The 27,727-nt window shown below is 43.9% G+C and overlaps 1 protein-coding gene and 2 non-coding genes across 4 annotated transcripts in view; all 3 read left to right on the top strand.

Annotated features, from left to right (window-relative positions):
• Positions 1-27,727, top strand: part of ncapd2 (non-SMC condensin I complex, subunit D2) — a 42,839-nt gene that overhangs the window by 5,249 nt on the left and 9,863 nt on the right. For both annotated transcript variants that reach the window (XM_048261548.1, XM_048261547.1), the window contains 19 exons: positions 204-338; positions 1,283-1,370; positions 1,797-2,010; positions 4,054-4,172; positions 5,180-5,404; positions 6,838-7,012; positions 8,166-8,250; positions 8,984-9,120; positions 10,031-10,163; positions 10,477-10,552; positions 11,263-11,511; positions 11,806-11,960; positions 12,526-12,637; positions 13,141-13,264; positions 13,441-13,596; positions 19,702-19,879; positions 20,261-20,355; positions 20,653-20,733; positions 22,216-22,399. In XM_048261548.1, coding sequence (XP_048117505.1) covers positions 204-338; positions 1,283-1,370; positions 1,797-2,010; positions 4,054-4,172; positions 5,180-5,404; positions 6,838-7,012; positions 8,166-8,250; positions 8,984-9,120; positions 10,031-10,163; positions 10,477-10,552; positions 11,263-11,511; positions 11,806-11,960; positions 12,526-12,637; positions 13,141-13,264; positions 13,441-13,596; positions 19,702-19,879; positions 20,261-20,355; positions 20,653-20,733; positions 22,216-22,399 — 2,721 coding nt within the window. The remainder of the gene's footprint in view (positions 1-203; positions 339-1,282; positions 1,371-1,796; positions 2,011-4,053; positions 4,173-5,179; positions 5,405-6,837; positions 7,013-8,165; positions 8,251-8,983; positions 9,121-10,030; positions 10,164-10,476; positions 10,553-11,262; positions 11,512-11,805; positions 11,961-12,525; positions 12,638-13,140; positions 13,265-13,440; positions 13,597-19,701; positions 19,880-20,260; positions 20,356-20,652; positions 20,734-22,215; positions 22,400-27,727) is intronic.
• On the top strand, positions 1,416-1,709 carry LOC125306659. The gene has a single exon (XR_007195589.1). It is a non-coding gene; the product is annotated as a small nucleolar RNA U85 (small nucleolar RNA).
• LOC125306660 lies at positions 7,151-7,438 on the top strand. The gene has a single exon (XR_007195590.1). It is a non-coding gene; the product is annotated as a small nucleolar RNA U85 (small nucleolar RNA).

Below are 27,727 nucleotides of genomic sequence, written 5' to 3'. Positions count from 1 at the left end.
TTCTATTTATTTACAATGTTGTGATAAACAATAGGAGTGTATTGAGATGCTGTCATACATGTGTCTTGTCTTCTAGTTTTTCCTGTATTCCGTCCCTGTGAGGTTGTTGTTGTCGTCATCGTTGTTGTTGTGGATGACCGTTTCCTAGTGTGTACAGATGGGCATTTGCATCATAACTCTGTCCCTTCCTTCCTCCTCCTCAGGCACTGCCCCTGTGCCGCTACACTGAAGTGATGGAGTTTGCTGTGGGCCGTCTGGCTGACAAGTCTGTCAACGTGTGCAAGAGCGCCATCCAGCTGCTGGCTGCCTTCATTGCACACAATCCCTACAGCTGCAAGGTGCTTGCATTAAAATGGTGCTCACACACATCCAGCTGAGGTAGAGCTATGTGCTCTGCTGTCAAACCTACAACATTTTAAAGAAAGTTTTGGAGCAAAAACAACCTAGGGTCTATTTTCACAAGCTAACAGGTTTAAGAGAGCGTAATTATGTTAATTGGAGTTTTGAGCAAGCGCGTCGTTTAGCTTAACACCAAATTGTCTTACAGTGATGGCGAACCGGGCATACTCATGTCAAAAACAAACTATTTTACACCACTGACTGTTCAAAATAGTACTTCTGTGGTAGTGTGGTGAGGTTGTCTACAGACAAATCGAAGTATTGTAAAAGTTTTTAGGAAGGATATTAAAAATGTATTTGATAAAGGGTGTTTTTTTTTTTATTTATTAATTTTTTTTATTATTATTTTATTTTTTATTTTTTTTATTTTTTATAGCTACCTTTTTAGACAGCTACCTTAGCTGTCTTCCTGTCGCTGCCAACAGCTTAAGTCGATTAACAAATGCAGCGCAATCCAGTCAATTAACGCGAGAGGAGAGTAGTGGACTCCTAACGAGGCAATTAACAAATGCTTCGCCAACCAGTCAATGAACAAAGAGTAGCCGCCATTGTCAGTGATGTAAAATAGTTTGTTTTTGACGTTGTATGCCCAGTTCGCCTTCACTGTAAGACAACTTGGTGTTAATGCAAGCAACGTTCTTGCTCCAGTACAAAAGTTACCAGTTAACGTAATTATGCTCTCAAACAACAGTTTGAACCTGTTGGCTTCTGAAAATAGACCCTAGGTTTAGAATAGGGTTTTTTTTTTGATCCGGAACATTCCTGAAGCCATTTTACCATAAGATGTGAATTGATCTGTGGTGTTTTTTTAATTTCTGTTTTAGTCTGAAGTTTTGCCGAGTCTGTATGATTCAGTTGGAACTTAAACTTTTTCCCCATGTAGCTCAGCAGTGCAGATCTGAAGAAGCCCTTAGAGAAAGAAACTGCCAAACTGAAAGAGATGAAGGACAAGATGACTGAGAAGTCACCAGGTAAAAGGACTTTTCTCCAACTAACTGGCTTAACTGGAGTGTGTTACCCAGTGATGATCCCAAGGCGAATGCGAGCTCTCTGAATCAGGGGCTGGGCTCTCCTGCACACACACTGGCCGGTAATCTTGGCAGGGCAGCGGAGGTTTGCTGCTCTGCTGTAAGGGCCGGCCTACATTAAACCCAGTCCTGTTCCTAATGCCTTCTCGCAAAGACACACGCAGAAGGACCGAGGGTGGGACTTACACTGTGTGTGTGTGTGTGTGTGTGTGTGCGCAGGTTGAGACTGTTCTCGGTGGAATTCACTGAGCTATGAGCTGCTTCTTTGGAAATCTGAGGGTGATGTCCTCTAATTGAAACATGCTGCTTCTAAAGAGAGTGCAGATGATCTCCCCTTTTGTACTTACATCTGTATGTGTGTTTGTGCAGTTGCTGTGATCTCTGCTGTGGAATTGTGGTCTGCTATGGAGCCAGAGGTTCTGCAGACGGTGATGGCCCATCTTGAGCCTAGCAGTGATGATGATGATGATGCTGATGGTGAGGTGGTGGGGGATGAAGAGGAGGAGGTGAACGCCGAAGATGAAAGAAGCGACCGGGACGCCGCCATCCAAATCGCCCAGCTCCTCCGACACAACAAGTACAGGTAAGCACACCATGACCATTACCAGTAATTGTGAAATTGTAATTTTCTTTTTTTAAGTATATTTTGGGGCTTTTTGCGTTTTATTAAGTATATAAGTAAGTATAGTATACAGGGCTCTACAGTGCGCCCATTTCACTCGCATTATGCGAAGTAAAATGATGGCGTCGCGAAAGTGCAAAAATTTTAGGGCGACTGGTGCGAATGACTTCTAACCATGTCAATGTTTGTCTACAAAATACACCGCAACATCAAGACGCATTACTGGTGCAAACCATAGAATCACGTCGCGAATGCAGTATAAAAACTACACCTCCCATCAACGTTAGCAGTTTCGCGTTGTGACTCGCTAGTAGTCGCTTCTATCAAATCCAAGAGCACTCAGAAAAAGCGGAAAGTTAGACTAGCCAGCCAAGATGCAAAGATTGAAGAAATTAGTTCTTCTATCCAATCAATTCATCGGATATCGGAGGAACAGGATGAGATTCTGAGAATGCAGTGAGAGAAGGAAAGGTAACCTAACATGCCTTTTAGCCCAGTTGACGGTTGGCTGCAATATGCAAAATATAGCTGTAGCTTAACAGGCACAAAAAGTAGCTTCCTCGCATACTCCCATTTTATTCAAGGGTAGAACGCTACTGACAACTCCAGGCTTCCACGCACGCTTGTTTGTTTACACTGAATACAAGCTGAAGTGCAAAACGAAAGTAGGCCTAACGTTTGCCTACTGCCCCCATCAATGCTTATATTTCAAATAAAAAGTAAAAGTATAAAAAAATATATATATCCTTGATTAGCCTATGTTGGGTTTTGTGGAAGAGAAAATGGACTGTTTTAGTAGTAGTATTAGGCAGTATGCAGTCAGATAAGTCACCATGGGCATATTTGGATTAGCTACAGATGGATTCACAAATAAATAAATTGGCCTACATTTGGCAGGATATTTGATATACAGGCTAAATGCAAATATGGCAATGTATTATACTATTTCACATTAACAAAATGTAGGAAAATAGAACAGACTGAAAATAAAGTAGGCACTGATCTTTAAAATCCTATTTCCTGTAGCCTAAATGTTGTCAGTCATTCTTAATATTCACAATTGGTGCACTGGCATGTTTAAGTGTTAGCTGCAGTGTAATGTTAAATTATGTTTAAGTTAAATACAGAACTGACTGTGCGCCCATATTTTTGTCTGTGCTCCTAATTTTTTTTTAACTTGGGCGCACAAGTGCTCCTGGAAAAAAATATTAGTGTAGAGCCCTGCTATAAGTATATATACTCCTTCTGATCCCGTGAGGGAAATTTGGTCTCTGCATTTATCCCAATCCATGAATTGGTGAAACGCACACAGTGAGATGAAGCGCACACTAATCCCGGCGCAGTGAGCTGCCTGAATCAACAGCGGCGCTCGGGGAGCAGTGAGGGGTTAGGTGCCTTGCTCAAGGGCACTTCAGCCGTGCCTACTGGTCGGGGTTCGAACCAAAGCTCTAACCAGTAGGCCACGGCTGTCCCATGGATATATTAGGATAGGATAGTGAGAGACTGACAGGAAGTGAGTGGAAGAGGGAGAAAAGGGGTGGGGTCCAGATATGGTATGAGAGGGAGAGAGAGAGAGAGATGGGGTGGGGTCCAGATATGGTATGGGTGCTGCAGCCAGTTGCACCACAGACTTGGCCAGCGGACAAGCAGGTTTCTTTGGACACTCGGCAAACACATCTCTGGGCTGTGCAAGTTGGGAAAGAGATTAGATTTGTCTACTCCTGACTAGGTGAAAAGCAACTCTATTCATCTCAAGCAGCAATGCCTTTGCCCTCAGCTTGTGCTGACAGTGGGCAGATGAGTGTCCCGGTGTGAGTGTCCCAGTGTGGAACGTCAGTTGGCTTGTGTTTGGCAGCCGTGTGGAACGTCAGTTGGCTTGTGTTTGGCAGCCGTGTGGAAAGTCAGTTGGCTTGTGTTTGGCAGCCGTGTGGAACGGCAGTTTGCTTGTGTTTGTGTCTTGAGAGATGTGGATGTAATTCTTCATGTTTATATTGTGTTTTGCAGGCAAGCAGTGCGTGCGCTCATTCAGGCTCATGACCAGTTCCCAGAGTCCAAGTTCTTCTCTGGCCTCTCCGACTTGAACACTCAGGCCGTGATGTACACCCTGGGCCACCTGTTTAAAGGTGAGTGGGGACAATAAAACCGAGTTCGGCCGTGGGATACTCAATGGGTTGAATATAGATGCAGACTCGTCACCTTTTCGATTGGCTGAGACTTTAGCCTGCAGCGTGCTTCTGCGTCAACTCCACGCTGTAGTGACTCCGTCGTGACCCTTTCAGAGTTCTGCGTCAACTCCACGCTGTAGTGACTCCGTCGTGACCCTTTCAGAGTTCTGCGTCAACTCCACGCTGTAGTGACTCCGTCGTGACCCTTTCAGAGTTCTGCGTCAGGTTGCTTTGCGTCGCTGTGCATTTCACCGCCGTAATGCCAGGGGGTGTGTGGCTTCGAAGTTCTGTGTTGCCTGTATCTGTGTCGCTCATTCACCACCGAAACGGCAAACCCCAGACTGTCATGCTAAAATATTAATCTTATTTGTTTGGCCTTTTCTTGCTTAGATTTTGTAAAGAGTAAATAGACACAGTGAAATTCATGGGCCTAGTTACTGTAACCAGAAAATAAGTCTGAGGTTATTTGTGAGGTGTCTGCCAGCCAGTCTAAGTTGTTAGCAAGTGAACTTTAGCACAACTGCCCACAAAGTATTGCTTGCTGGCAGTGCTAATTTCAAAATGTTACTGACATATAGACACTTTACAAATGGATAACCCTGTAATTTTAACCAAAAATACGTCTGCGTTTATTTGCAAAGCTTGTCCGTGAACTAGCATGTTGCTACTCCCCACAGGAGGCTGCTTTAAACACCGAATAGAGACACACAGGACAAGTTGACCAATCACAGTCCTTGCGGTCTGCATAGCAGCAGATTGATTTAATTTTACAGGCATGATGACCCACATGACCAACATTTCTGTACATTAACCAGTGTTAGCCAGCTGACTAGCTTAGCCAACTGCAGTCATTTGGCAAGATGTTTTGATAACAGTTGTTCTGCTAAAGCCAAGCTGGTAATAAAAAGTAATAACAGAAATGAAGCAACATTGTGTGTGTGAATCCTCTCCCTTTTTCTCCACAGGGTCGGAGCATGAGCAGGCTCAGGAGGCCCGGCCGCTTGCCGCCTCTGCCGGGGACGAGAGCCAGGGCGTGAGTGCGGAGAGGGCCGGGGCCGGTGCGGACGAGGGCGAGCTGAAGAAGCAGGAGATGCTGGTGCAGTACCTGCGCGACACGGAAGGCTTTGCCCTGCAGGTGGAGAGTGCCATCGCCATCATCAACAATATGCTCTACTGGAAGACCACCACAGGTAGGGCTCCTCTGCTGACCTATGGTGGCATGAGTTATAGGGTTGTGCCTATGGACGATATCATCGAGCAACCATCGTGATGCCGCGCCCCCACATGCCAGTCACTAATTCCTGCTGTAACAGGCTAAAACATAAAAAAACCTTTCCCTGAAAATGAAATTGAGCCTACTTTAAAGGCTGTCAACCAAACAGTTATCATGTATTAGTCTACCGTCTTGTAAAATAAAAGACTTATTAGTCTACCCTCTTATTCAAATAATTCCTGACAGTGACGTGAATCGTGCAGCCTAATTGTCTTTTTTGTAGCCTACATATCTCGCAAGGGCCTATAGCCTACATTGGGCGTAATAGGTAGCCTAATGTTTTAGCAGAAAATATAGATTTATTATTGTTTGGCTACGACTAGGACATTCTAGCACTCAAATATTTTTGCAAGGCTACAGCGAAGCCAAATCGCCCTTCTCCTCTGTGTTAAACCATTTCTTTTGTTAATTATAGGATCAGAAGGTAGTCTATTCGTCTTTCACTGTAAGGCTTGTATTTCATGCATTTAGCAAAGTCCCAGACAGCAGCGGAGTGGTAATCGGGATTGGTTATTTGTAAAAGTGTTTTACTTAGCCCTCCTATATATAGCCTGGACTGCGCGATCGCGAGCCCTTTACTTTCACTTCCATTGCTCATATCAGCATAGACGGTAGCCTGATAACGGGATGCTGCATAGTACGAAGATTTTAAATGAGTGACCACGATGGTATTCTTAAGTAGCTTTTTTGCTGGGCCCAGCGTAGGCTGGCAATGTGTAATATTCCGCTGGTTGGTGCACACGCAAGTGTTCAGATTGATTGTCTATCCGTTTTTCACAACAATTTTCTTGGAGCAGATCTTCCACACAACTTCGGTAGCCTGGTCAGTATGTCTCTTAGCTGTCCACTTTCATCAGGCCGTATAGCCTATATAATATATTTTTTTTTTTTATGTAGAACATTATACATGTATTTCTGTACAGACATACCTATAGGCTAATTAATTTGTGTTTACCACACTAACCCCGCCCCCACCCCCACGATATCATCGCCCATCACGATGGTTTACTGTAAACATCGTCAAATGCCAATTTAGGCGACATCGCCCAACCCTAATGAGTTACACATCTGGCTGATTTCATGGAGTTTTCATGGAGTCTCTCCGTCAGCTGTTCCACATGATTCTCCTGGAAATGTGCTGTCCAAAAGTGCTTCGCTGCAGGCAACTCTATTCTAACTTGAGCTGCACAGGGCCGCCCCAGTTGAAGGGCTTGGTTCTGATGATCATGGAATATTTAAACACTGTACAAGGGTTGGACTTGAGGTGTTTGGGTTCTGTGTAAGACCGAAAAACCCATCCTGTGTGTCTGCCTGTGTCTGTCTGTCTGTCTGTCCGTCCGTCCATCCCAGTGGTGCAAGAGGCCATTCAGTTTTGCGTGACGGTCTACGAGTTCAGTGTTGCCAACTCGCTGTCCGGCGTGAGGAAGATGCTTCCCCTGGTCTGGTCCTCGGACGTGGCGGTGAAGGATGCGGTGGTGCAGGCCTACCGGCGCCTCTACCTCAACCCCCAGGGAGACACCACCAGGTGAGAACTCGGCCGCACCTACCCACAAGGCGCTAGGCAGTGGACAAGTCACTCCTGTTGTGGCAGCAGAGAAAAGTGCAAATGATCCAAACTAGTGTGTAGCTGTTACCCAGTGATCTAAACTATTGTGTAGCTGTTACCCAGTGATGATCCCAAGGCGAATGCAAGCTCTCTGAATCAGGGGCTGGGCTCTCCTGCACACACACTGGCCGGTAATCTTGGCAGGGCAGAGGAGGTTTGCTGCTCTGCTGTAAGGGCCGGCCTACATTAAACCCAGTCCTGCTCCTAATGCCTTCTCGCAAAGACACGCGCAAAAGGACCGAGGGTGTGACTTACTCTGTGTGTGTGTGTGCGTGTGCAGGTTGAGACTCTGTTCTCGGTGGAATTCACTGAGCTATGAGCTGCTTTTTTGGTAATCTGAGGGTAAAGACAATCACTCAGATGCTTCTGCACCACAGATTGGGCCATTTCTACAGAATTGCACTTGCTTTATTTTATCGTGTTTTTAAAAAAATTGAATACCCTTCATTAAAAAAACATTTTTACGCTAATGTGCATAATGTGCACGCTTTGTCCTCTACCTAACTAGCCTCCCATTACTGCCTTTGATGACGGCAGTGTAGGGACCTCTGCCCCAACCCTGGAAGAAGTCAGCGATAGAAATGATTATTATTATTATTACGTGGCTCTTCTCTCTAATGGCTGCTTAATTGTTAGTGTCACACAGTTTGCCTGGCTTACTGCTACTGGCTTCACACAATAAATGAAATGCCACTGAATGGGGAGAGACACACAATTTAACTGGACTGTTGCAGACATGGGTGATTGCACGCACGCGTTTGCTTTTTTTATTTATTTTTTTCTTGTAATGATTTTTGACTTTTGAACTGTTATATGCTAATATGCCGTGTGATCAAAAAACTGGAAATGAAATTGTATTTCGGTCCTGTGGAGTATTGTGCTGTCACATTACACATGGAAATGTACTGCACTGGTTTGCTAGATGAGCAAATTATTTAGTGTGTGTACGCCATCACAGATGTTGGTTCTGGTTGTGGTCGTCTGTGTCAGTCGGGCAACGCAGTAAATGATTACACTGACCAATGTATCCAGCTCGACTATAAATCCATTTGTCTCTGTCTCTCTCCATCAGGGCTCGAGCTCAAACTCTGGTGGACAGCCTGTCTGAGCTGATGGTTGACGCGTCTCTGGGAACCATCCAGTGTCTGGAAGAGATTGTGAGTATTTAAGCAAAATGATCAAAATGGCCACTTGAGATTGTGACTCTTTAAGCATGGTCAAAATGGCCACTTGCAATTTTATTGTGGAACAAAAAGGAGCTTGCGTGTTTTGTCGTAGGACTCTTAGTATCTTGATAATGTATAACGCCTCTGTGGCACAAACTACTACTTCTACTTTGACACTAATGCCTAGAAAATCCAATTCATAAAAGTGAAGGACTTATTTAGCTGGTTTACTGATGAAGGATTACTGATAGCGAAGCGCGTAGTTCACTGAAAAATAAACCAGCTGAATAAGTCCACCAGTGTGCGGTGATATTTCACTTTTCTGAGTTTTATTGACGACTGCAAATCAGAAGCCTGTGCACAGGGACTTTATCCATTTTGAGAACACTTCCTGAAAGGAACTCAACAACTTTGGGAAAGTGGCTTATTTGCTGTCTGCTCATGCGGAGTTCAAGAGGATCCATATGGCCTTCTCTTTGTGCATGCAATAGTGCAGTCTGACCTCCCCACCATTAGCCTAGCTTGGCACAATTCACTGGAAGTGGCTTACTGCTCAAACAAGTTAACCTATAGCAAGAAGTTGGCGTGTTCTTTTAACATTCCCTCAATATATCCCCGTGTGTGTGTGGTGCGTGCGGTGCGTGTGTGTGTGTGGTGCGTGCGGGGTGTGTGTCTGTGGTGTGTGTGTGTCTCTCGTTCCGTCCTCCCGTCTCTCCTCCCCCAGGTGCACGAGTTCTTCGGCAGTGAGAGTGTGCTGCAGGCGTCCGTGGTGCAGGCGCTCTGGGAGAGGTTCTCAGGCAAGCGCGAGACCGCAGCCCTGCACAGGCGTGCCGCTGTGCTTCTGCTGGGCATGGCTGCACGGTGAGCGCACACACACACACACGTGCACACACATACATCTCATACATCTCACACACGTCCCATACACACACATCCCATCAAAGCGCTATGAACAATAGTGTCCATTCACTCTGACATTAAAGGGACTGTAAGCCCATTTGACTGTGAGGTTGTTCTCCTGGTGCTTTTCTGCACAGCGGTGATAATTCAGCATTCTACTTTAAAGACTCGTTTTCCTGAAAAGGCCCCTACTATCAACTAGAACACGCACACCAAAATAAAGAGCTGCTCCTTTGTGTGTGGGAGCAGATACAGAGTCTAATTTCCCAATAATACCAGAAGCAGTGAACTCCAAGTTCAACGCCTCAGGCTGGCCACCAGCTTTGCGCACTGAACATTTGGTCTTTTTTAAGACCTTCACTGCCCTGAAAGAGCTCAGCCAACATTGCACTCTTCTCCCCTCAATCCTCCGGGAGCTTGTGCTAAAAAGTGAGAGAGACAGAGAGGGAGAGGGAGGGAGGGAGGGAGAGGGAGAGGAGGAAAGGGAGAGAGGGAGAAGAAGAAAGAGACCGAGACAGATGTCAGCCTGTTGGCAGCGCCTTGCTCTGCCTCCCCTGGCCTTGTTCACGTCTTTCAGATTCTCGGCTGGAAGGATCCACCCACGGCCTCTCGGCATGAACACCGCAGAGCGTGGTGAAGGCTAATTTAAAGGATAATGTGTCTTTCACTGCTGTTTTCGTCTGTCCGACCCACGGCTGCACTAGTCGGGTCACGCTCAGAGACACACACACCACACACACACGTGAGCGTCAAGGGGCTTTTTGCAGCAGTGTTTATACATTGCATCTTTTCTGTTTAGAGTAAGGTGCCCTTCTTGTAATTATTATTTTGCCACTGACATAATGATTGTGTGTGTGTGTGTGTGTGTTAGGGCGGAGAGAGAGGTGGTGCTCAGTAACCTGGACACGCTGTGTTCAGTGGCCCTCGGGGAGTCTGTGACGGAGGATTATCTGCTGGCCAGAGACACGGTCATCACCATCTGCAACGTCACCGATCAAATCAGAGTACGCACGCACGCACACACGCACACACGCACACACACACTTTATCTTTTCTGTTCCGTTGGCAGGCATACACAAGGACACTGCGCTGAGGTCAGTGTGTGCACAGAACAAATGTTCAAGTAAAAAAATTACCCCTGGAAATACCAGCTTGATCAACCCAGAGTGTGTGTGTGTGTGTGTGTAGCTTTGAATTTGTTAAAATAATCAATTAAGTAGCAAACCAGCCAGAATAGCGGTGGTTAAGCCAAACTACCAGTTGATTGTGTCCATGCGATTGGTCTCACTTGACGGCACATGTGTTCTGTTGTTTCAGATGTCCAAAGGGGCCCCATTCAGGCTTCCTCAGGACCACCAGCTCTTCAGCTGCCTCACTCAGGCCATCGCTGATGGTAAACACACACACAAACACACACCTCATTAAGTTTTTTTTCTTCCTCAAAGCACTCATGACATGATGGCAGTGTAGTTATTACTTTTTTTAGACCTGAGAAAGTATTGAATTATTCGTTTTTCAGACCTGGAATAGTATAGGAATTTGGTCAAATAAAATTAATTGTACTGAGAAATACAACACGTGGATTATCAAAACCCAAACATTGTCTACATACCATATGCACTCAAGTGTTCTCCGTGGTGATTGGATCATTATCCAAAACATTACAAAATAAACTGATCTTGTAAAAACTACAAAACATAGAATTCTTAAAGCTGCAGTTGGCAAGTCTGGCTGATTGAGGGGACTTAGCCAAAATGTTGAATGTTTACAACTCTCATGCCCCTCCCCCACTACCACCGAGCACCCTCTCATCGAGTTTGTGCTAGTCAGTGCGCACCAGACTGTGATTGACAGTCAGATCTCACACAGCCCTGCTCTGATTGGACCAGAAGAACCGGGAGCTGTTGATTTTTGCTTAACAAATAACCGGCTCTAGGTGGAGGTAGAAGTGCAGGGTTTTTTTCTAAAACCGGCTGATTTATGTTCTGTCAGAGCATAGTGTCGGTTTCAGTAAGTATGATAAAACACATCTTGCCAACTGCAGCTTTAAAGGGGGCACCAGCCGCAGCAGCTGGCTGTTCTTAACATTGCTGTTCTCTGCAGGGGTTGTGCTGACCTGTCCCTACTGGCAGACCTTCATGGAGCAGGCCGTGCGCCTCATCTACTTCCTGGCTGAGTCACCTGACCAGCTTTGCGGCCGCCTCCTCCAGCGTTCCTCTCGCCTGCTATTGGAGCAGGCCGCTGAAGCTCGGCCAACCAACCAACCAGATGATGCGTCCATTGTGCAGTCACAGGAGGATAGCCCCCAATCACAGGCCTCTTCCCAGGACCCAGAGGACCAGGGAGAGCAAGGTGGACAGACCCTCCAGTTATCCAACACCCCTTTTAACAACTATGTTCAGTCGATGACTATTCTTGAGTTGTGTGTTCTTTGTCTATTCACATCTTGCAGGGTTTAACAGTAGCTCTTGTTCTTAATGATCCAGTGAGCTGCATGTCTCTAAGCTCTTGTTCTTAATGATCCAGTGAGCTGCATGTCTCTAAGCTCTTGTTCTTAATGATCCAGTGAGCTGCATGTCTCTAAGCTCTTGTTCTTAATGATCCAGTGAGCTGCATGTCTCTAAGCTCTTGTTGTTGTCCCCCCAGTGAGCTGTGTGTCTCTGGCCCAGCTGCTGGCACTCTGTGGGGGTGTGGCCTTCTGGCAGGTGTCGCACCTGGAGCGTAGCGTGAGCGCCGAGCTCCGTCGGAGGAGGGGAGAGAGGGAGGAGAAGGAGGAGAAGGGGCCCTCCAACAAGGCCAAGGTGAGTGCCCTGCCATTGTGCGCTTGGTGAGTGCCCTGCCATTGTGCGCTTGGTGAGTGCCCTGCCACTGTGCGCTTGGTGAGTGCCCTGCCACTGTGCGCTTGGTGAGTGCCCTGCCACTGTGCGCTTGGTGAGTGCCCTGCCACTGTGCGCTTGGTGAGTGCCCTGCCACTGTTGGTGCCCTGCCATTGTGCGCTTGGTGAGTGCCCTGCCACTGTGCGCTTGGTGAGTGCCCTGCCACGGTGCCCTGCCATTGTGCGCTTGGTGAGTGCCCTGCCACGGTGCGCTTGGTGAGTGAGTGCCCTGCCACGGTGCGCTTGGTGAATGAGTGCCCTGCCACGCGGTTAAGGCGGTGAGTGAGTGCCCTGCCACGGTGCGCTTGGTGAGTGCCCTGCCACGGTGCGCTTGGTGAGTGCCCTGCCACGGTGCGCTTGGTGAGTGCCCTGCCACGGTGCGCTTGGTGAGTGCCCTGCCACGGTCCGTTTGGCCACTCCAGACACGGTTACATGGTTACATGGTTGAAGAGCAGTAGATTTCATGGCTTGTCATCTTTGTCACCCCACAGCAAGAGGCCAATGACAGCTGTGTGGAGGAGGAGCTTGGCTTGATTGGTGCCTCAGCAGAGGACACCGAGGCTGAACTCATCCGCAAGATCTGCGAGACAGAGCTGCTGGCAGGTGAGCCTGACCACATGTAACGTGCCTTAGTACCAGTGCACAACAACTCCTGACCACATGTAACGTGCCTTAGTACCAGTGCACAACTCCTGACCACATGTAACGTGCCTTAGTACCAGTGCACAACAACTCCTGACCACATGTAACGTGCCTTAGTACCAGTGCACAACTCCTGACCACATGTAACGTGTCTTAGTACCAGTGCACAACAACAACACCGAGTTTAGCCTTCTAACTTCAACCTGCGCAAAGGGCCACATGACAGGCTCCATGTCCCAGACACATTTTGTTATGTGACCCTTCAAGGCGAAACAAGTCGTTTTGCGCACGGTGCTATTTTGTGTATTGTACATATGTGTATTGCCCCTTTCATGTCTGCCTCAGGGTCCAACAACTCCCTAATATGCAAATCACTATAACGTAAAGAGGAATGTAGGAACAGTGCCTGGTTGAACAACTGTACCGGTTTGATAATGGTGTGTGTGTGTGTGTGTGCGTCTCAGAGGAGAACCTGCTGTGTGTGTTTGTGCCGCTGCTGGTCAAGGTGTGCAGCGCGCCCGGCCGCTACTCCCACCCTCAGCTCACCACCGCCGCCTGCCTTGCGCTCTCCCAGTACATGATGATCAGGTAACCATGGCAACCCTGCGCTCACTGCACAGCTCTGTGGGGTGTCTGTAGTTTTAATCTCCGCTAATAAGCTAGCAGGGTGCATTTAGAGTGTTCTGGGCAAAACAATATTCTTTTCCCTCCATAGTACTCATGTTTTAATTTGTTAATGTGTGTGTGTGTGTGTGTGTGTGTAGCCCGACGGCCTGTAAGGAGCACATTCGTCTCCTCTTCACCATCCTGGAGAAATCCCCGCTTCCCATTGTGCGGTCCAACACAATCGTTGCCCTTGGTGACCTGACTGTGCGATTCCCAAACATTCTGGAACCCTGGACTCCCAACCTCTATGCCAGGTGAGGATTGGCAGCTTCTGTCCGAGGCTGTGAGACTACAACACTCATAATGACTTGCAAACCTGTAGTCAGAACTTCTGCTGAAAAGCTCTATTTGACACTAAGGGCATTTTTACATATAGTCCCTTTTAAAAGAACCGGACTCAGAACTCCGTCCACTAAAAGGGGACCAGAAAGAGGACCAAAACAAAAGGGACTCAGTTCATCATGTATTCACATTGCGAGTTCATCATGTATTCACCAGACATGTGGACTTGAGTCGCATGACTTGGACTCGAGTCAGACTCGAGTCATGATTTTAATGACTTCAGACTCGACTTGATAAAATTCGGCATGACTTGCGACTCGACTTGGACTTGAATACTATTCACTCGAGACTTGACTCAGACTTTGCCTCTTTAACTTGTAATGACTTGACAGGTCTCGAGTCAAAAAATGAATTTCCTGATCGTGGACCAGTCATCCCAGAGATGCCTTCACCTCGCAACGAAAAAAAAACCAAAATACACATAGTGGACACAAACAGGCAGAGGACGGTGATCAGTGCTGCTATGTATCAACAGCATGTTACATAAGGATGATTCAACTTGAACGTATGCTAGTGGCCTACTCCATTTAATTGAGAACGCGTCTCAGCGCGCACGAAAGGGAGAGAAACGTGGGCCTATGAAGGGAAATCATGAAGGAAACAAAGACGAGATTAGAGGAAATTGCGGATTTATCCGGTACTCACTACTGTTATAAACTGTGAGAGCCAGGGCACTTTGACAGGCTGCAAATGTACAAGAATATGAAGAGTTGTCTTTGCTTTTGTGTAATGGAACTGGTGAGTCTTGAAGTCTTCAATAATTCGTTTACATGAAGCACATGATATTATGCCGATTGAAACGCATCCCACGTAGCTAAGTGGCTACTGGCTATACCAGGCTCATAATTCACTTTTAATTGCAAACAGAAAATGTCTAGCAAGCATCATGTCATTACATGCTTTTATTTCCAAAGGAATGAAAGCTGTTTGTGCCAACTTAATATCATGCGTATCGTTGTTAATATTGTGCTATACATGTGGCACAAACAATGTTAGAGTTTGTGGACTAGCCATAGCTATATTTGAATGGAGCTGGTAAAAAAACATCATTAGGAGAACGTGTGGACAGTGGCACACAATGGGCTTAAAGTGACAGTGCACCTTTACAAAATGAGTTAAACAGCATCACATGTATAGTATTTAAGAAATGAATACTTTAAAACAAAATTACTTTGTCATTATTATCCTTTAAATAAATAGAAGTGTTTTACTTTTACCTTTGTGGTTACTCAGTAATTTTGTGATTTATGCTGTATTTAATATGCCATATAAGAAGCTTTAATCGCAATTAATCTAGATTAATTCATTTCAAAATATGAGATAAATTAGTTTTTTTTTTTTATTGTTTGACAGCCTTAATAAAAACGGAAAATATTTAACTGCAGCAATTTACTAATGTAGCCTATGTGACGATTCTTCTCGTCACCATTTATTGTAATCATTAACCATGACCTTGGCTTCCCTTATGAGTCGCCACTGGCAGACAGCCTAATAAATTGTTTGCAGGCAAATCTGTGGCCTAACATAGTGAAATGCCATCAGTCAAATTAGTACTCATCCTTACAGTGGACACCGCAATTTGGAAAAACAATATATATTTGCTGCTATGAGTGTCTTGTAGCTATCCGTTTCGTACAGATTACTCCGGTATGCTCATGCGTATATTTCACAGGTATGCACATGCATATATCGTAAAAGATTTCAAGACAAAACCATTGAACATATTTTAATCTGTATTTATAAAAAAAATACTGTAGATTAGATTGATGTGTTAAAATTATGATCGATAGTCTAATAATGGCATTATTAAGTGAAGAGTACCTGATGACTTGTTCAGGACTTGGAAAAAGATTGGGACTTGGACTTGGACTCGACTTGGCTTTGAGGTGACTTGGACTTGGACTCGACTTGCCCTTCTCTGTCTTTACTTGGGACTTGACTTGGACTTGACTGCTAAGACTTGAGACTTACTTGTGACTAGCCAAACAGTGACTTGGTCCCACCTCTGGCTATTCACATTGTGAGTTCGTTTGAAAGAGGACTCCGATCTCTTTCTGGTGCACTTCAGCTCTGATGGGGCCTCAGTTTCTTTCATGTTCACACTATACCTTCTCTGCGGGTCTCAGACCTGCTTTGGATTATGGGCTATGTAGTTGCTCTGGGTTAGTTATGTATTTACATCATTCATTATCAGGTTTAAATAATTATCATAACCCATAATTGGTGTGCTGATTTTGTTTCATTGTTTTCTGAAATATAAATATTTTCGGAATGAATTCTGATCTAAAGTTATTGCAAAGATCCTCTTGAACGGTCAGTCAACACGCCAGCCAATCACACTTTTTAATTCAGTGGTAGGCCCGCACTTCCTAGTAACTGTTGCTATGTCTAACTTTAGCTCACGTCCAAAATGACAAGTGAACAGCAGCCCGCTAACCACGCTGTGCAGTCTCCTATATGTTTGCAATGAGAGTTCGACAAAGAGAAAATAGCCTAGCAGATCATGAACAATGGTGAGCAATACAATCCAAAGTTCGCTGATTTCTACATTGTTAGTTACAAATAGCTTGGATGAAAAGACATTCAGCATACTGTTAATGCTGGACCCACTTGTTCGACTGTAGCCAATGTAACGTTACAAATGTCTGTAGGCCTTTCATGAGCCTAATGATAATAGTTTATTTTAGGCTATATAAGAAACGACATGCCTTCAGTTTTGGCAATGGCAAGTCAAGTAGGACAAAATAGGCTAGCCTACAATGCAAAATGTGAATGAGAACCCAGGGCGATTTGTGTTCACAATGCACAGATAATGCGAACCGTGCCGCGGACTTCAAAGCGAGGTGGTCTCAGTTCGGTTCGCGTTAGAGGTTTAAGGTTTATGGGGAGCTTTTATGATCTTCATCGACTTGGCGCTCACATGAAGGAGAAAAACAAACCAAGCAGCACTCTTATGATTGCTGTATAAGTGGGTTATGGACAGTGTATTAGGGCCTGTCCACACGGAGACGCTTTTTAGGTTAAACGCAGAGGTTTTACTTCGTCTTGGCCGAGCGTCCAAACGAATCCTGTAAACGCACTGCCCGAAACCGCACTTTTCTGAAACCTGGTCCCAGAGTGGAGAAATCTAAACCGTAGCCCGTTTGAGTTCGTTTTAGACAGCTAAACCGCACATCCTGCTTGGCGTGTCGATGATGTCATTGCCACACCTCAGCTGCCCTCGACTTGCACTTATAGTATTGCCTAACAATACTAGTTTTCATACATGACATTACCTACGATTACACTCCGTTAAGATAAATATCACAACTGATGCTGCGCAGCGCCGATAGCTTATGACTTGGTGGACTGAACACTGTTTTTCCCAGTGTTTTTTTTTATTTTTTTTATGCATTCTAGCTACTGTCAGTGACGCGAGAGAACTTAAGTTATTAGGAAAGTGCGGTGTAAGTTTAGGCTACATTAATCTGTGCGTAGTGCCAGTGTCATTCATTTATTTTACATGTCTTACAACATATATACATGCATTCACAGTCAAGTGAAATCGGATATAGGCATACAAAGACGCTTAGAACTCACGTTAAGCCGATGGTAGCACACTGAATGCGAATGCGCGATTTGATGCAGGCAAAAGTATTGACTGTTACTAACGAAGGTTTTATAGCAATATTATAAGTGTGGCGACAGAATAGCCTAGAACTTGGGTAAGCCTTGTGTTTAGTAGCCAAATTGCGGTGATAGCCAAAACTAATGTGAATCACGGACTAAACTAATGTGGATCCTACAACCAAAGAAAGTAAAGGTGATTAGTAGGCCTACCTGCGTTAGCCAAATAAAGGACGGGACTGCACCCTTCACAAACCGTAAAATAAAGTGTATTAGTTTTACAGTTGACAGTTCACCATCAGTCCACACAAACAATTCTGGTTTCCTTGCACTAGCCATTTCGCCGTAGCCTATTCTGTCTGTTTTTAAAGCGCAAGTTTTGGTGAATTTCTGTAAAGACACAGTGCCACCTATAGGCCTGGGGTATGAAGTAACGCGTTGAGTCGTTGAGATGGATCCGTTTGGACGCAAATATTCTTGATGCGGTTCCAGGGAAGACGGAGGAAAAAAAGATCGGTTTGGTACGTGTGGACTAGGCCTTAAACATTGTGTGGGTGGCATTACTAATCGCCTGATTGCTCTTCGCCATCAATGCTTATGTGTCACTCATTCAGTATTGGCTGAGTGGAGACTTTTCTAAAGCAAATCCTGCGTTGCGTTCAACCCAGAAAAAAACATAGCTAAGCTTTGTTTCAGCTGTTTATAGTTGCACGCTGAACACTCTCTTGTTCATACAAGCCCTCCGAGAAGGCCATTTTTTGCTTTCTTTTTGAAGATTTTCCAAGCCTAGTTAAATCAATAAATGTTCTTTTCATTCTTATCTCTCCTGTAAATGACTGAGTGAATACACTGTGTGCACTGCCCTTTTAATACGGCGGGTTTTGTGTACACATCATTGTTGATAGAGTAGGACCTGGGGCCGCTTGAATGTCAAACACCATAATCATATGATTGTTTTAGTCAAGGTTGATCATGATTCATTAAGACAATAACTCGATGAGTTTGGAAACATCCCCCATTTTCTAAACTTGATGAAAAATGAACAGTGAATTAAATTGGATTTGTAACTCAAGACGAAACGAGCATTGTTGCAAAATGTAATGCAGCAAAATAATCTTAATATTTTAATTGTGTTTTCATAGTTGGAAGTGATAATTGACGATTTAATTCGATTAATTGCACAGCCCTAATAGGACGTCTGACACACCCACCAAACGAAAATATACCTCTTAAAACGTACCTCAAACCCCATTGGCTGTTGGGTCTGTTATGTCCATGGCTTTGAAATGTGACTGGCTGACTAGCTGTGTGTCGGCATGCAACGCACCGCGTTGATGATGGCTAATTCCTCGGTTCCCATCTGTTGCCTTCATCCAGCAGAGGGCGGAGTCTTTGTGTTCCTATGCGGATGGACTCTATTTACTGTGGTTACGCAACCTGTTTGGGCGCTAATATGCCAAGATGGTGGTTATGGCCGTTTAGCTGCTGCTGGTGTTTTGGTACCTCTAGAAGTAAATCGTGGTATCCAGCACTTGTCTGCACTCTTCTCCAAGGAAAGGCTTCTGGAGGGCCAGCAAGAGAACTCGAGCCGCAGCGCGCTTTAACTTATCTCTGCAGACCCACTCCTACTCGTGTTACCGTGGCAACACATTCACCACACTGATGCTCTCTGAAGTGCCCCTATACCCCCCGCCTCTCTCCACGCCCCCACCTCCTCCTGGGTCACCCATTCTTTTCTTTTCAAGTTTGGCCGTAAAGCAATTCTGTCTTCCCATTCTCTTCCGTTCGGCACCTTTTTAAAACGGCGCAAACCCAGTTGTGGGCATGACAATGATGGCTGATTATGGCCCTCACTGGTGGCAGAGATTGGTGCGGCGGTTATAATTACCCCCGTTGCGCTAGCGTGAGACATAGGCCCTCGCGGTCGGAGCCCAGGGTCCCTGGTGGAGCCGATGGGCCTGATTGTGCTGCCTTTGTGGTGGGGATAATTACCCACCTCCCCCTTTAGCACGAACACAGGGCCCGCAGAGGGGGCTGATCGCGGTGTCCGTCAGCATTGTGTGCTGATCGTTAACCCCCGTGGGAGGCAGTGGGAGTTCTGCCCGCTGGCTCTAGCACACGCACACATGCACATTTCCGCCCTAGCATGTAGTGTCTGTATTTATAAGCACACATGCGTATCATTGCTGCGCGATTTCTTTGCCGTATATGCCAACTTTTGCCTCACGTCATGTAAGACATTTGTTATCTGTTTGTACCCCTTTTAAGACCCATCATAATCTGAATCCTTATTGAATCTTTAAATTCACTTTTGACGTTTTTAAAGCATTTGGGTATATTTTGCGTGTGCAATTTGCCGTGTGGTGACTGCTTTCTGCTTTGCATCTCATGGCCCATCTCTTCTGCTGCAGGCTGAGTGACGAAAACGCCTCGGTCCGGCTGACGGCCATCACCGTCCTCACACAGCTGGTGCTGAAGGACGTGATGAAGGTCAAAGGTCAGGTGAGCGAGGTGGCCGTGCTGTTGCTGGACCCAGAGCCTCACATCGCCAGCTTGGCCCTCAACTTCTTCAACGAGCTCGCCTCCAAGGTACGCAAGCCATCGGAGTGCTGCCACAACTCAAGGTCGCTGGCTTAGCTAGGTATAGGTAACTTCAGGAGTAACAATTGATCTCAAAAGAACATCATTTATTCTACAGATTCTACTTTCAGTGTTCGTTAGAGATCAGTGATTTACTCCGGAACCTTGTCTTATAGATCACTCTTGGAAATGTGAAACCTCATCAGTCGTTCTTTTTGCAAATGCTTTTATCCAAACTGATGTCATGATCTGATATTGTTGAAACTGCTCAAAATGCTGTTCAATATACTTCAATCTTTGTTTTTTTGTTTTTTTAAGTTGCTGGTAAAACATTATGGTTTGCTATTATTTTATGTGATTTTTCTCTCTCCTTGTGTATTTAATGTTCAGGACAACGCCATCTACAACCTGCTGCCGGACATAATCAGCCGCCTGTCTGACCCCGAGCGGGGCATGACCGAGGACGACTTCCACACAATCATGAAGTCAGTCGCTCACCTAACGTTATTTTGTCCAGATAAATTGTGTGTGTGCGCGTGTGACTGTTGGTGTGTCTCATAGAAAGTGATAGTGTTGTCAAGGAGGACTGTCTCTGTGTGGGTGAATGTGTGGGTGTTGCGGATGGGCCCTAGAGTTTTGTTAAAATGTCTAAAATTTAAATCTGATGTAAAAGCTTTTTTTGTTTGTTGGAAGGGAGACAATTATTCTGCATAATGTTGTTAATGTGTGCCCTCTGCATTTCATTTCAATGTATAATTAATCTATTTTTTTCCTGTTCTCAGACAGCTGTTCTCTTACATAACCAAGGAGAGACAGACTGAGAGCCTGGTGGAGAAACTGTGCCAGCGCTTCAGAACGGCAAAGTGAGTGAACATCCGCCTCATCCTGTCTGTCGGCGTACCCCTCTCCTCACACATTCCCCACCCACACAGCGCTCATTCTTCTCAATTCGTGTGTGTGTGTGCGCACGCATGTGGTCGTGACTGTAAAATCCCCTCGCTGCTGTGAAGTGGGTCAGGACTACGTCTCCCACGATCCCCTGCTGCAGCTAGCTAGCGCTGGCCCCATGAGGAGCCGGATTACTGGAGTTGGAGGCTCACGCAGCCCATCTGTCAGAGGACCAGCGACGGCTCACAGCCTTGCACTCTGCCTCAGACATTTGGCAAGAACACCAGAATTTAGACAACTTTTAATCCCTCTACCTAAAGGCCTCAAGACTTTTGGCTTCCTGTCTTTCCCCCTGGCACTTAGGTTTGGCTAGATGTGCCATTTGACAGCAGTCCTCAGAATAGCTCACACTCCTCTCTCATTTGACAGCAGTCCTCAGAATAGCTCACACTCCTCTCTCATTTGACAGCAGTCCTCAGAATAGCTCACACTCCTCTCTCATTTGACAGCAGTCCTCAGAATAGCTCACACTCCTCTCTCATTTAACAGCAGTCCTCAGAATAGCTCACACTCCTCTCTCATTTAACAGCAGTCCTCAGAATAGCTCACACTCCTCTCTCATTTGACAGCAGTCCTCAGAATAGGTCACACTCCTCTCTCATTTAACAGCAGTCCTCAGAATAGCTCACACTCCTCTCTCATTTGACAGCAGTCCTCAGAATAGCTCACACTCCTCTCTCATTTAACAGCAGTCCTCAGAATAGCTCACACTCCTCTCTCATTTGTCTTTCAGTTGTTCAGGTGCCCTTCAGAGGTTTCAGATAGACCTTTAACCCCTTAACCAATGGCCTGTGTGTGTGTGTGTGTGCGCGCTAGTGCGTGTTTGGAAAAGGTGTTGTGTATATCCATAACATCTGTCAAAGTGTTGCGTGTGTGTGGAGAAGGTGTTGTGTGTATCCATAACATCTGTCATGCGCTTGTGTGTGTGTGTGTGTGAAGGTGTTGTGTGTATCCATAACATCTGTCGAGGTGCTGTGTGTGTGTGTACATGCTAGTGTGTGTGTTTGGAGAAGGTGTCGTGTGTATCCATAACATCTGTCAAGGTGTTGCGTGCGTGCGTGTGTGTGTGTGTACGCGCTAGTGTGTGTACGCGCTAGTGTGTGTGTGTGGAGAAGGTGTTGTGTGTATCCATAACATCTGTCATGCGCTAGTGTGTGTGTTTGGAGAAGGTGTCGTGTGTATCCATAACATCTGTCGAGGTGCTGTGTAGGGCTGTCACTTTTGTGAAAAAATCTTTTTTTTTTATGTCAAGACTTTTTTCATTTTTTTTCATTCCATTTTCAACGCCAAATATAGGCCAATCACCAGTTATTGCACCTGTCAAATGTGTGTCATTGTGTATATTTATTCTGATTTGTGGACACAGATAAAGGTGTGTGTGTGTGTGTGTGTGTCAGGACTGAGCGCCAGTGGGCGGATGTGGCTGTGTCTCTCTCGCTGCTGTCCGTGTGCGAGCGCGGCTTCAAGCGCCTGCAGGAGTGCTGGGAATGTTACAGCGACAAGCTGACCGAGACCGGCGTCTACCAGCCCCTCCTGTCCATCACCGCCAAGCTTCGCCGCGGAGCCAAGCCCCAGTTCAAGGTGCCGCCTCCCACTGCACAGAGCTGATCACTCTAGAGGCCAATTTATGGTACAGGCGTTGCTCAACAAATAATAGTAATATTAGCTTTCATAGTCCTGTGCCAGCGACAACGTCAACATCGTCGTAGTTTCAATAACAACTCGTATATTAAAGTTACCCCTCATATTGAAGTTACCCCATCGTCATAGTTACCCCTCATATTGACGTTACCCCTCACATTGAACCAAAAGTACACGGATGCACGTCTGCACTGGTTGAAATTCTCCGCCTGGCTTGCAGACACACATTTTGTCTCTCTTACTCCAAATTTTGTCGCGCAACACTTGCCGCCTAGACCATAACTTGGCCTTAACACTGAGACAACAACTTGTTTTTGTTGTCCTGAAAACACAACACACTTCTGCTGCTCTTACATAACTTGCACCACTATGCCACTTGCTTACTTAGGTCAAACAGAACTACCTCAGCCATTTATTGGCCTGACTTGGCACTACTTTATTGACTGATTATGCACAATTGGACAATTTCAACCCAATTTTGCTGCTCTTATTTATTCATTGTATGTGTGTATGTTTACTTTTTATTGTTTACTTGAATGTTATGTTTGTCTGTGGACTTAATTGGTAAAATTATGTCTTGTCTCCACCGTGGGATAGTGAGGCGGAAATGTAGTTGAACCCCTTTAAAAAAAAATAGTATTTGAGGTTTTTGCATTTTTGGCATCCTTAGGGCATCAAATTTAGGCGGTTGCAATTTTTTTTTATTGGCATATTTCCAAAATGGCTGCCGCTGAAGACGCTGAAAAACAAAAAAAATCATATTTCAGGGTCTAATAGATCAATTTTGATGGTTTTGATATCAAACTATAGATTTTCTGGTTAGTTCATTTATGAGGTAACTGAAAAGGTCAGAAGTCAAATAAAGGTCATTTCAAGTTCAGTGTTACATTCTCAAGGTCAGCGGCAAGGTCATTTTGAGTAAAAATCCAATAAATTACCGTATGTTAGATAATTACCATTTTACTTTAGATGACAGAGGACTATATCTCAACTTAAATGATTCTTGACTCACTATCACTGGGATGGAGGCAAATTATTGATGGGTAATGGGCTCCTGTTCTGTCAAAACTTCCACCAGCACCAGAGGTTGTTGTGGAGCTTGTGAAGTGCTGTCGTCTTACCAGCAAATGCAGTAGAAGGTGTTCTTGCAAGAGTAACAACTTACCATTCACACAACTTTGCAGGTGTGAAGGCTCTGAGGAGATGTGCACCAATATTAAAAAGACAGTGACAGTGAGGATAAATACTTGAGTGACACTGACAATGTTTTGTTGAACTCTTCAATAATGAAACGAGTGAAGTTTATTTATATAGCGCATTTCATACACAGAGGTCATTCAATGTGCTTTACATAAACAAAACCAAACAATAATAACGAGTAAAAAGCATAAAAAGGCAGTATAGTCAAAGAATAGTTAAAAGGTAAAGATCATAATAAAAAGAAAACATAACACACAAGGTAAAATAATTTAAAAATAAAGGATAATTAGTAAGCAAAAGACAGACAAAAGTAGTAAAAAAAGACAAAGTAGAATAATTATCGAGGCAGATTCAGAATTTGTAACTCGGCACAGTTAGCAGAAAGCATCTGAGAACAGTTTGGTCTTAAGTCTAGATTTAAAACTGGCTACAGTTGGGGCCTATTTGATGTCATCTGAAAGTTGGTTCCACAGCTGAGCCGCATAGCAGCTAAAAGCTGCTTCACCATGTTTAGTTCTAACAGTAGGTTTTACTAGCAGGTTTTTCACCTGGGACCTGAGCGGACGAGAAGGTGTGTACTGCTGAAGCATGTCTGACAGGTATTTAGGTCCTGCTCCATTTACTGATTTATAAACAAGCAATAGAACTTTAAAGTCAATTCGGTGACTTACTGGAAGCCAGTGCAAGGACTTAAGAATTGTTCTTTTAGTTTTTGTTAGAATCCTAGCTGCTGCATTTTGTATCATCTGAAGCTGTTTAATAGTGTTTTTTAGGAAGGCCTGTGAATAACTAATGTTAGGGAAATCTGTTAATGTTTTGTTGCGCGTTTCTGAAATTTATTTTTATATATATATAAATATATATGTGTGTGTGTGTGTGTATATATATATATATATATATATATATATATATATATATATATATATATATATATATATATATATATATATATATATATATATATATATGTATATATATATATATGTATATATATATATATATATATATATATATATATATATATATATATTATATATTTTTTTATTTATTTATTTATTTATTTATTATTTTTTTATTTTTTTTTTTCCCAGAAACGCCAACAAAACATTAACAGATTTCCCTAACATTAGTTATTTGTAGTTATTTATGAGTATTAACTAAAATAATATGATGATGCATTTCAAAAACAAACTTAAGATTATGAAACTTAGTTTTTTGAACAAAAACACAATAACAAGTTTCATAAATATAACTTTGAACTAAGACTTAATAATTACAAAAAATAATGATGACATTATCACTATCATCATCATTTGTATCATTAAACAAGATAAAGGTAACTCTTAAATGTTTGAGTGTGCGTGTGTAATAATTAGTCCCTATTGCTTTATAAGCTACCTTATAATTACAATGTCAGCTTGCTTATCCCTTTACCTGCACTTTTAAAATTATTTCCATCAAGCTACATCAAACCATTTTCAATCATCAGTTGCTGCCTGCCTTCTAAAACCTACTATTTAGTGATCTAAATCCATTATGTAACTCGTTAATGCTGCGGCTGAACGACAGTCTGAAGCGCACACTTGGTGTCATTGGATTTCACACACGTGTAAAAGAAAAGCTAACTTTTATGCACAAGCTACGTTTTGCACCAGCTACGTTTGATACTTTTTCTCTGTCTAAATGTTTACTCCTCACGTCTAATTTACATTTTACAATGCAGGGACTGTAACTACAGATATACTAGTAATAAATCATTAATTTATTTAGGCAGAATAAGTTCGTTGTGGTTTCCAAGCTCATTAATGTTAACGTTAGCGGTCTTCCACTGATATTCATAGCATTAGCTAGCTTTGTGGTTAGCTAGTCTATGATGAGCCCTAATTTAGCAATGGATAACGTCATACTGCAAATTGTAAAACATACGCTTTCAAAATAACAGGCCGGGGAGAGATGATACGTCTCACTGCTATAACTGTCACGCTATTAAAGAAATACATCTTCAGTCACATTGTCAAAAGTTAAAAGGACAGACAGTCAACTACACTGTAACAACGTAACGTAATTACTAGCTAATTCCGCTTCACTCTCGGCTTATTTAACAGCAGCAAAACTGGACATTGTTTTCACGAATTTTGTCATGCTTATTTGAGTTAAGAGAACTGATGGGGATGTTCTTATACATTGCTTGAAATAACAATTAAGTCTCATGGCCAAATCACCATGAACACACTTCACTGATGATCTCACTCGCGGATAACTGGTTCTCTCTGCCAGACTCTGGCTGGATCAGCAGGTTGCAGGATGTGTGGCGCGTTATACACAAGTGTTGCCAGCAGGGACGGTATAGAGTGCCCTCTGGTGGACAAACTATACAACGCCAACACTCATGACATGGTTGAAGGGTGTTTCGTCCGTTTTTATTTTCTTTTTAAAATATTCATTTATCCACCATTATAAATGCCGATACCGATAGTTTGGAAAATGCCTTTGAGGTGGTAAAAAGCTGATTTAGTTGTCGCTTTCATGTGGCTGTTGAAATTTAGATCACTGTCAATTAATACACCAAGATTTTTAACTGTATCCTTTGCCTTCAACCCTTTTGTGTCAAGGAGAGTGGCAACCCTAAGACTTTCCTCCTTTTTACCAAATATAATTACTTCAGTTTTTTCTTTGTTCAGCTGAAGAAAATGGAGACATCCAGGTGTTGATTTGTTCTATACACTGACACATAGATTCAAGAGGACCATAGTCGTTTGGTGACAGAGCTAAGTAAATTTGTGTGTCATCTGCATAGCTATGATATGAAATCAAGTTATTTTGGATGATTTGTTCAAGTGGGAGCATATAGAGGTTGAATAATGGTGGCCCTAAGATCGACCCCTGGGGAACACCACAGGTCAAGGACGTTGGTGTTGAGGTACAGTTTCCGATGGCAACAAAGAAGCTTTAAAATGTAGATATGATTTTAGCCAGCTGATAACTATGCCTGTAAATCCAACCCAGTGTTCTAGTCTGTGTACTAAAATATTGTGATCAACAGTGTCAAATGCTGCACTAAGGTCCAGTAGCACTAGGACTGATGTTTTACCTGAATCTGTGTTTAGGCGTATGTCATTGGAAACTTTAATGAGAGCTGTTTCAGTGCTGTGATTTGCCCGAAAACCAGACTGAAAGTAATCAAAATACCCATTTGATGTTAGGAAGGTGTTTAATTGATTAAAGACTACTTTTTCAATAATTTTGCCAATAAAAGGTAGATTGGATATGGGCCTGTAATTGTTTAGCATGGAGGCATCCAGGTTATTCTTCTTAAGAAGTGGCTTTACAACAGCTGTTTTCAGTGACTTAGGAAAAGTGCCAGACAGCAGTGATACGTTTACAATTTAAAGGACATCCGCCGCTATGAGATGAAAAACAGTTTTGAAAAAATTGGTAGGCAGAGTGTCTAAGACGCATGTGGAAGAGCTGAGATTCTGTACCGTTTTTCCAAGTGTTTTGTAGTCTATCAAGCTGAACTCTGACATCAAGTTTAGTTTCCCTCTGTTTGTTGCTGGAAGTTCAGGTTGTTGAATTTGTAATTGAGCCATATTTCATAGAGACATATTTCAGAGTTATATGTGCGGAGAATCTCTTTATGGATTTCATAGTGGATCTGAAGTTTGTATTTACGCCATTTTCTTTCAGTCTTCCTACACTCTCTTTTTAGAAGTTTAACTGCTGGATTTTGCCTCCATGGTGCTTTCTGTTTGTCCTTAACTTTCTTGAATTGAAATGGAGCAATGTCATCCATAATGTTTGCCATTTTTGCAATAAAGTGATCAAATAAGTCTTCTACAGAGTCTGAAAGTTGACTTGACTTTAGTGAAAGTGCTTGCTCAAAGAGAGCACTTGTCTGATCATTTAAAGGATCCAAGATGGCGGCGCCGCACTGCATAGCGACCTCTCTCTGTCCCAACCGTCACGGTGTTTTGTTAAGTTTAAAGTGTTTGTCGAAAGTTTTACGTGTTCGCCTTGTCTTACTACGTCGTACTACAAATTACAGCAGGCAGTTTTTAATCGACATCT

This window comes from Alosa alosa, chromosome 13 (genome assembly GCF_017589495.1).
Source record: "Alosa alosa isolate M-15738 ecotype Scorff River chromosome 13, AALO_Geno_1.1, whole genome shotgun sequence".
Lineage (NCBI taxonomy): Eukaryota > Metazoa > Chordata > Actinopteri > Clupeiformes > Clupeidae > Alosa > Alosa alosa.
Note: the sequence above shows the minus strand (reverse complement) of the source record. Positions and strands in the feature narration are given on the sequence as shown.